Source organism: Artibeus jamaicensis, unplaced genomic scaffold (assembly GCF_021234435.1).
Source record: "Artibeus jamaicensis isolate MK-2021 breed Jamaican fruit bat unplaced genomic scaffold, CSHL_Jam_final contig_1410, whole genome shotgun sequence".
NCBI lineage: Eukaryota > Metazoa > Chordata > Mammalia > Chiroptera > Phyllostomidae > Artibeus > Artibeus jamaicensis.
The window spans coordinates 2,454,985-2,464,330 of NW_026521281.1; the positions used below are offsets into that span (position 1 = coordinate 2,454,985).

The 9,346-nt window shown below is 45.2% G+C and overlaps 1 protein-coding gene across 1 annotated transcript; it reads right to left on the minus strand.

The window, feature by feature from the left end:
* Positions 1 to 2,425: 2,425 nt before the first annotated feature.
* LOC119055513 (spindlin-2) lies at positions 2,426 to 4,266 on the minus strand. The gene is given in 3 exon segments (XM_037153737.2): positions 2,426 to 3,135; positions 3,137 to 3,375; positions 3,997 to 4,266. Coding segments are annotated over 2 exon segments (777 nt in total). The 5' UTR covers positions 3,374 to 3,375; positions 3,997 to 4,266; the 3' UTR covers positions 2,426 to 2,595.
* Positions 4,267 to 9,346: the final 5,080 nt, after the last annotated feature.

The following is a 9,346-nucleotide window of genomic DNA, read 5'->3' on the forward strand; positions in this document are numbered from 1 at the left end:
TTTCCTTCTTAACACTGATCACTCTGAAAATACTTTATATTTATTTCCTGTATTATGGCTACTATCTGGCACAGTAAAATAAAAGTTCCATGAGGGTAGGATTATTTTATTTGTCTCTTTTCTTCATTACCATATCATAAGTACCTGTACCTAGAAGACTGCCTGGCAGAGAGCCTACATGCAGTGACTATTGATTGGTGGGAGGCAGATAAATCAAACAAATAAAAAATTGGGGTCAAAGTGAGCCAAAAGGGGGAGCTAGACAGTTTTCTCTGTGTCTTGCCCCAAAGCTAGACACACAATTGCCTCCAGGGGACAAGTGGAAATTTCACTTGAGTGAAACAGGCCAGCTGGGGGCTTGGCCAACGTGAGAGAGCATTCTGAGTGTATAAATGGGCTGAGCCCTTCCTCAGACCCAGCTGCTTGTATCCTTGTTGGAATGTGGGCCCTAATCCTCAGTTTATAGTTTTTTTAATAGGTGAGCCAGAAAGAAGAAATCTCCCAAATATATAAGTAGTATATAAACATAGAAAACTATGTTAGTATAAAACAAAACACCAAGACCAAACAAAACATGGCAGCTGACTGAAGTTGGCTCATGGGTGGCCTACTTCAGGTGTTTGTCAGACTCAATTGTGTGAAGTTTGGAAGCAAATTAATCCCTGCTATGGCGAGATGGGCTTGTCTTGTGTTGTTCTTGGAGCAAACAGCTTTGGGTCATGTTGGGTGTAGAACGAACAGGTATTACTGCTCCTGTCAACTCATGGAGCAGCTTGCTTGCACCTTCCCCTGCCACTCATGAAGTGTGGGGAACTTGGGCAAAGGGTAGTCACGAGAACTCTTCAAGTGTACTCTTCTATTGAGGGCAAGGGTATATTTTGGTGAAGTGTGGGGTGGGTGAACGACAGAGAAGGTTTTGAGAGAAACTTAAGTGGCATGACTAAGGAAAGGCCAGGAGGACAGGAAGAGAGGAACATAGACCCATGTACCAGGACACCATATCTCAGAGGGACTGTATGAGGGTTAATGTACCCTCTTGCCACCAAGCACCACACCACTGTGTGGCAATACAGAGTTGAAGGAAGTCCTTACACCAAGCCACAAATCCCAGCCTGACTGCCCCACGCCATCTATTTCACCTGCAACCAGAGCTGAACACTCTCCCATCGGAGCTCCCCATGTGCTTGGGGGAGGGGCAAAACTGGCCACGAGGTCCCTGTGAAGAGTTAGTAGCCACCCGATTTGTTGAATATAGCCACCAAATGGTGCTTCTGGGGGCAGCAGACCTCAGTTAGGTGAAGCACTGGGTGGAGCCACCTGTAGTTTCAGGCAAGTACTAAAAGCAGCATGGACTTGCATGGCCCATTCCCCTGGAGAGAAGCAGCAGCCTCCATCCTCTGATGCCCTTCCTCCAAGGGAAGGCAAGGGTACAGTCCAGCGGGAGGAAGAACAGTGAAGGGACTGCTATACCTGAGTTCAACAAGGTTCACAGGAATTGTTTACACAGCACAGGGTAAAGGAACCAAGACCTTCAGGTCCAACATTTACTGCACCCGGGTCCTCTGGGAACTGTGAGGTGACCCACAGCCACATGCTTAAGTGCACACAGTCAGAACATGTGTTTAGGCTGAGGGGTTGGGGGTTCTGCTTTGCATTGTGGCATGAGTTCCCCTGGAATAAAAGCTTTAGGTATAAACTTGGTGCTGCTTAGCATTTGAGTCATCCCTGTCAGTCCATCTGGTTTCTTTGACAGTTGCCACATCTTTTGTGCACAGAGGCAGGGACAGCATTGTGCATACTGTCAGAAGTCCAACTTTTCCCTGCACATTCCCATCTCTCACCGACCCCCCCCCCGCCCACACCTGCATTCTCACTCACTGGGGTCAGTCTTTCTTCTTAGAATTCCCCCTCCTCAGTGTCCCTGCAGCACTGGCCCCCCACACATGCATAGACCCTCTCTCTGAGTATCCTTTAGCCTCTCCCCAGATCCCTGAAAACATGGTCTTTCTCCCCCTTGCTCTGGACTTCTGAGCTTCTCTGTGAGTCCCACTCCACTCAATGTATTGTTTTCCTCTAAACCTCAAGGTCTCCCTCTCCCTCCTTTGTTCTTTACCTCCTTCCAGTTGGATGCCTCCCCCTCCTAAGACATTCCTCACCCAAGGAGACCTCCATTTCTGGCCCCTCCCCACCTCTTCCTGAGCAGTCACCTCCTCTTTCCCCTCCCCCACAGCCCATCTCTAGTTCCTTCTCCTCCCTCCTCCCAAGACCAGGCCAGCTAAGCCCTATTCCATTTTTAGATGACTGATTATGATACTAGCTGAACTTTGTTCACAGCCTGAATTTACAGCTGTCCCTTCCCTCTCATACCCCATCCACCAAACACACCCACTCTGTTCAACATGATAGAGTCCTTCCACACAGCATGTCATGTCCACATACATTTGTATTTTTCAGAACAAAACAACAGTTATGCTGGCAAAGATGCTGAATTAATGGGGACCCTTAAGCTCCCAATACACTGAAAAGCAACATCATTTTGCATGTCTACAAAGTATACATTTGTCTTCACAAATGTGGCCAATTGTACCCTAACAGTTAGGACTTTTTCACCAAATCATAGACATAGATATGGAAGTCATCATCGAACTTGATGAAATACACAGAGGGTTTGGCTTCCACTTGATGAATGACCATGCCGATCCGTTTGGAGCCATCTTCTTTGGTATATTCCACGTGTTTACCTATCAGGCCATCTACAACTCCTCCTGGTTCCCTCTCTGCTGGAGGAGACTCACTGGACTCTGGCATGATACGGAGGTCTCCCTCTTTGTAATCATCTAGAAGCTGGTACATGTACAAGACAGGATCTTTCTCATAGGTGATATAAAACCAGGCTTTCATGATTGGTGCTTGGGCTAGGACCATGCCTCTCCATTCATCCTTTGAACCATGCTCGCCCTCAAACATATGTTCCACAGCTTTACCAATTATGGTATTTGCAAGGTTTGCATCACCGACTTGAGACGATGCCACCCTGTCAGAAAGAATTTTAAGAGACAAAACTCTTTCATCTCTGTGAAGCTCCAGTCCATAGACACAGTCAATTCCGTCATACTTCACCAGATAAAGAGAGGGGATTTATAGGCACCTGATCCAGAACAGTTCCTTTCCACTGGGTGATGGGCTCATCGCCTTCCTTCCATCCATGTGAAATTCTGCAGCCCACGAGGTTCCTGCGGGGCTGGGATGAAGGTCTGCCCCTCTGCTTCTTTTGGAAGGTTTTCTTCTTCGTCATGTTTGCAGACCCAGTGGTCCGACCCGCTGGTGCCCTGGTTTGTTGCCCTTGGGCTTCCGGTGCGTTGGGGGTCTTCATGCCTACAGCGGGAGGGAGAGAAGATAGGAGGAGAGAAGGTAAGAGGACATTCTTTATGCCATAAGGCGAAGTTTTCCCCACAGCGATGTCTCTGCGCACCCTGTGCTGGCAACTAAATCTTCCCTATGCGCCTGGAACTGATGCTGGAGATGCCGGTGGTGTGCCCGCAAGTGCTCTCCCCTACCCCGCCCCCAGGTTCTTTTAGGCTGCAGGGAAGGGCAGCAGCAGCAGTGGTGCTGGCTGGGGTTAGGAACTCCGCGGGGGCGGGGGTGCGGGGGATAGGCTACCTCCTTGTTCAGACCCCGCTGCCTCCACTGCCCGCCACTGGTGCCCACTCTCTAAATCGCTTGCAAAGAGCCCATCCCTCCCCAGCTTTGACCCGCAGACAGTCACTGTCCTCCAGCCCTGAACGCCCCAGCCTGCTGCCCATACACCCCCTGACAACCCCCACTTGCTTTCTTGGCACCCAGCGCCCTCGCTTCAATTTCTTGCCTGTCTCCTTAAAGCCACCCCTTTTCCTATAGCCCATCGCACTTTCCCAGCCCAGCCTCACTCGGACTCGGCGTCCTCCCCTATCTCCTGCAAGAGTCCACCCCATCTCCCTTCTCCATCCTGGTACCCACCAATGGCCTTGGCTTGCCTGGCGTCCGCTGCTCGGGATCGCGGGCCTCACGTGCCCAAATCAGACACTTCTCTCCTGCGTGCGCTGTGAGCCTGTGAGGAAAGGGGATCAGCAGGCGCTGAGCCGGGAGCTTGCTGAAGCTGCTTGGAGAGAATCCGTAGACGAGGAGCGTGCCTAGGAGGCGGCAGGGCTCGCCAAGAGGATGGTGGCGGTGTCTCCAGCACTGGGCTCGCGGGCCCTCTGCCTCCTTGTCGGCGGCAGACACCCCTCTGCCACATCGGGATCCCACCAGCAGCTACTGCTGCAGCAGTCTCCTCCCTCCTTCCGCATAAGACTAAGCTCTTACTTTTTTGTCAGTAAAGAGGTCTCCTTTTTGTGCTTTACACTGCACAGGCAGTCTTCTTTATCTAGGAAAAAGCCTTGGCTTCTCCTCCATTATCCAAAATTCACACCTGTGTGACCTGTTGGTGGTCCTTTTTTCTTCTTTTCCTCCACACTTCCATCCTCAGGCTCTCTAGCTCCACCCCTCAGTTCTCTAGTAGAGTAGTTTTCCATTTTCAACACATTCCTCACATATTTGCATACACACATATTTTCACAGAAATACCTTACCTTACTCAAAACATATATGGATAGAGTAATCCTTTACATTCATTCACAAATATATACATTTGCATATATAAGTACATTTTCTACATATATTGGCAGATATTCATATTTGCAAACAGGTAATTCCAAGAATACACCTCTACCCAATTACAACAAACAGGCATAATTCTCTGTATATACATTCAGACACACACACATACATAATAAGAATTTCCTGAAAGCAGGGGCAGTCCCCTCTTAAATTTGGAGACCTAATACTGGAGAAATAAACTCTCCAACCTTAGAGAGTTATTCTCGAATATAATTGTAATTTATAGCAAACCCTATCTAGTTTTGCATACAGTGGCATCCATTTTGAATATTTTTGTATTCTTTTTTGTTACTTACAGTTTTTTGTCCATAGTGCACCATAATCCTGTAAAATATCAATATTATGATGGTGGTGTATCAGGCAGAACATTATCAGTTACATGCAAGTAGAGAGCTATCCCAAACTGATTTAAAATAAAATGAATTTATTGGATACTTATTTGAAAAATCTAGTAAGTGTTAGATTTGACTTAATGAAAGTGCTCAGTATTATGGGATGAATTCTGTTTCTTCCAAAGTCATGTTAAAGTTCTAGCCCTCAACACCTCATAATGTGAAAATATTTAGAGGTAGGGTTTTTAAAGAGGTAATTAGGGTAAAATGTGGTCACACAGTTTGGCCTTAATCTAAAACCAGTGGTATCCTTTTAAGAAGAAGAAATTTGAGTGCTTTATATATTTTACAGATCAAACCCTTGCCTCGAGTATCATTTGCAAATGTTTTCCCATACAGTTGGTTCTCTTTTCATTTGACTGCTGTTTTCTTTAGCCATGAAGAAGCTTTTAAGTTTAATTAGGTCCTATTTGTTTATTCTTTCCTTTATGTCTCTTGCTCAAGGGGACATGTCAGTGAAAATATCCCTGCATAGAATATCTGAGATGGTACATTTACACACTGGAGTACTATGCAGCAGGAAAAAAGAAGGAACTCCTACCTTTTGCAATGGCGTGGTTGCAAATGGAGGCTATTATGATAAGTGAACTAACCAGTCAGTGGAAAAACAAATACCATATGATTTCACTTACAAGGGAAATCTAATGAACAAAATAAACTAATGAGCAAAATGGAACCAGAGGCATGTAAATATGGAACAGACTGACAGTGGCCAAATGGGAGAGGGGAAGGAGAGAATGATGACAAGTAAGGAAAAGGGACTAGTCAAAGAATGTGGATGAAGGACCCATGGACATGGACAATAGTGTGAGGATAAACTATGAGATTGGAGGGTTGGCTGGGTAGAGGTGGGTGAAGAGGGAAATTTGAGACAACTGTAGTATAATAACAAGAAAAATAAAATAAAATATAACATTTTTCCCAAGAAAGCAAATCTACTGAAGCTTTAAAAATGTTATAAAAAAGAAAAAACATGCAAATAATGAAAAATAATGAGATGGAATTCATCTCAGTACAGTCCAGTGCTTGGCTGCAGACCTCTCTTTGGGGATCTACCCTGGTAATGTCAGATGGTGTCCTAGTGTAGCCCTAGGCAGCCTGTTCAAGGCTACAAGTTATCCACAGTCTTCGGATGTCTTCTTCAAGCTTATTTACATCTAGGATGGTCCTTACTGCTTTGCCCTGTTGGCTTTTCATCAGTACAAGGCCCGAGGGTGGGGGTCACCCAACATCAAAAAGCACCACAGCTACCTCTTCCTCCTGCCTCTATCTGAGGTCCTGCCATTAGTCTTAGCCTTGCTGCTGACTCATCTGTTTCTGAGAGGGCTTCAGGTGCTATCTGGAGGATGAAGCCCCTGGATCCCCCCTTGGAGGCACTGTTCAGACTTCAGGGAAGATGGTGTTTATGTTCCCTGGCCCTAAACCACACATCTTGTTTGGTCCCAGATTATTTCCAATAATGAATAATTTTTCATGAGTTAGTTGTTTCATGTTAGGGGCAAATTTGTGTAAAAGGGGAAGCTCTTTCTTTCCTGGTGCTGATGGCAGCTCTGTATAAGACTTGAGGCTGGGTGGGGTCCTGTGCTCCCCTTGCTGCAGCAATTTTAGTACTCTCTGCCAAGCTGGTTTCAGTGGAATAGGGCATGAGGAGCCAGCATGTCTTGTCACAGCTGAGAAAAGTTCAGAAAGGACCCCCTTGGTATTTCTCTTTCTTTCCCCTGTGCATATGTGCCCAGCAGGGGGCTCCTGAGCCTGGGAGGACTGTTTAGCAGGAGGGGGATGGGTATGCCTTTCCCTTCCCAGGTGTTTTTAATCTGCAAGGATCGCGGTGGGAGTCTGGAAGGTCTGCCTTGCTACAAAGAATCTCTGGCACTCAACTCTTGCACATCTCTCTGCTTGTTACCTTTGCAGGACACATAGTCCAGAACTTTTGTGCTGTGCATCTCCTGGTGTCCAGCAAACCCCTTGTTGCGCAGCTCTCTGAACTCCCTGCCCAATTGGATTCAGTATGAACTGCATTTTCTCTCTGGTTTCTTTGCTAGAAGTGCAGCTGCATGTGGGGTCTTTGCCCAGCCACATTTCAGCTCCTTTTCCAAAAGTATGTGGTACCCAGACTGCAGTACTGAGTCACTATCTGATTCTCTGTGCATACCCCATCCCCTAAAAGCAAAATGCCTGTCATAGTCACAGCTGGCTTCAGCCTGCCAGTGCCTCTGACAGACTGAGGTGTGGCAACCTGATTGTTTTTAGGAGATTGAGTCCCTATATAAAACTCTGCAGTTTGGTGCTCCCATTATGGACATACTGTTCACTGTGTAGCGTGGGTCTCACAGATTTCATCTATCCTCCCATGTTTCACCCAGTCAGAGTTGTAGATCCCTGTGTGGGACTAGTGCCCACTGCTCCAAAATTGAGAGAGCTCCAAAGCTGTGATTTCTGTCTTGTCCCTCCATTGCTGCAGGTGTCACATACAGGGTATTTCCCCTTCAACTTATAACATTTCTTTACTGGATGGTACAAACCATCTTCTGTACTCCTTGGCTTCAAAACTTCATATTAGCTAAGATTGTTTATTGACTGGGTTAATTGTTGGAAGATCAGCTGAAAATCTAAGTTGGGGGCAAGAGCAAGTGGACTCAGCTTCCACCTACTCAGCCTCCATCTTAGGGTCTGCAAATTCCAAAGTTTTTAAGGCAAGGTTTATTTGTCATACAATATCTTATTTTTTCTTGTTTTTATTTATTATTTTCTCAAACTAACCCTCATATCTTGCCATTTCCCTTTGAGAGCCTATTGCCTACAAGTTTCAGATTCCCATCTTTCTTTAAAACAGTTATTATACCTCAGATTCACCCAGAAATCTTTATAATGCCACAGCAATGTCTTCATTTCCCACGTTAACTGGACTATACATGTATTCATAAATTTCAGTTAAGTTCATCAAACTGAGTGTATATAATGGCATTACATGTTGCTGTGGTACAAACTCAATCTAGAAGAAAACAAGAACTATATACCATATCCACGGTTTTTGTTCACTGGACTGGCAATATACTGCTAAAGCAAAAGTTTTTAGGGGCTAGTTACAGTGATCTTTAACAAAGGGGAAAGGTTGTTGATGTCCAAAACTATCTCTATCATTGCCTTTTCATACCCTATTGAGTTCACTTTCCTTGGTTTGCTGCACCTGGAAATAAGGGAAACTTCTCATCATGGTAGAATTGTCCACTGAAACACTGACTTGCACTGGGATTACTGGTCTGAATATGGTAATTGTGCACTCTGTTTAGTAGACCCATTGGAAGAATGTGTTAGCCAGTCAATGTGTGCTTCTGGACTTCTTAATCATATGTTTAGTTCCTTAAATGACTACTTCTCACCATGAAGCTGTGATAGAAAAGTATATCCAATACAGAATCGAAGTCTTTTTATTTATTATACATGAGCAGACACAACATAGATCTATAATACCTTAGCTTTTTGTTGGAGAGATTGACTCAATGATTACAATTACAAAGCCATGTGTAGGGGGGCATTCTATATGTTGGGTGTTTTTCACCACAGTTCATTAACTATAATGCATTAAGAAAACAGTGCTGCCCTGGATGATGTGGCTCAGTGGACTGAGCATTGGCCTGTGAACCAAAGGGTTGATGGTTTGATTCCCAGTCAGGGCACATGCTTGGGTTGCAGGCCAGGTCCCCAGGGCAGGGTGCATGAGAGGCAACCACACATTGATGTTTCTCTCCCTCTCTTCACATCTGTCTAAAAATAAATAAATAAAATATTTTTAAAAAAACAGTGCTAATGAGCCCTTTTATTCCAGCTATATATTACCTCTTTCCCACCCTATCTTATATCGAGCAATCCTAGTATGGCTTGGCAAATGGGTTGTGCTATAGATTGAATCATGTTCCTTTAAATTAATATGTTGAGGGGAGAAAGAGGGAGAATGGGGGAAATTGGAGGAAGGGTCATCAAGGAACATGTATAAAGGATACATGGATAAAGCCAAAGAGGGGTAAAATTGAGGGTGGGAAGTGAGGATGGGTGGGACAGGGGAGAGTGGCTGGGGGGAAATGGAGACAACTGTACATGAGCAACAATAAAATTAATAAATGAAAATAAAAAATTTTTAAATGTTTATGCCTTACTTCCCAATGTGATATTTGGAGATAGGGCCTGTAGTAGATAATATGGATTAGATGAAGTCATGAGGGTAGGGGGTTGAGGTCTATACAGATAGAATTTGAAAGAGG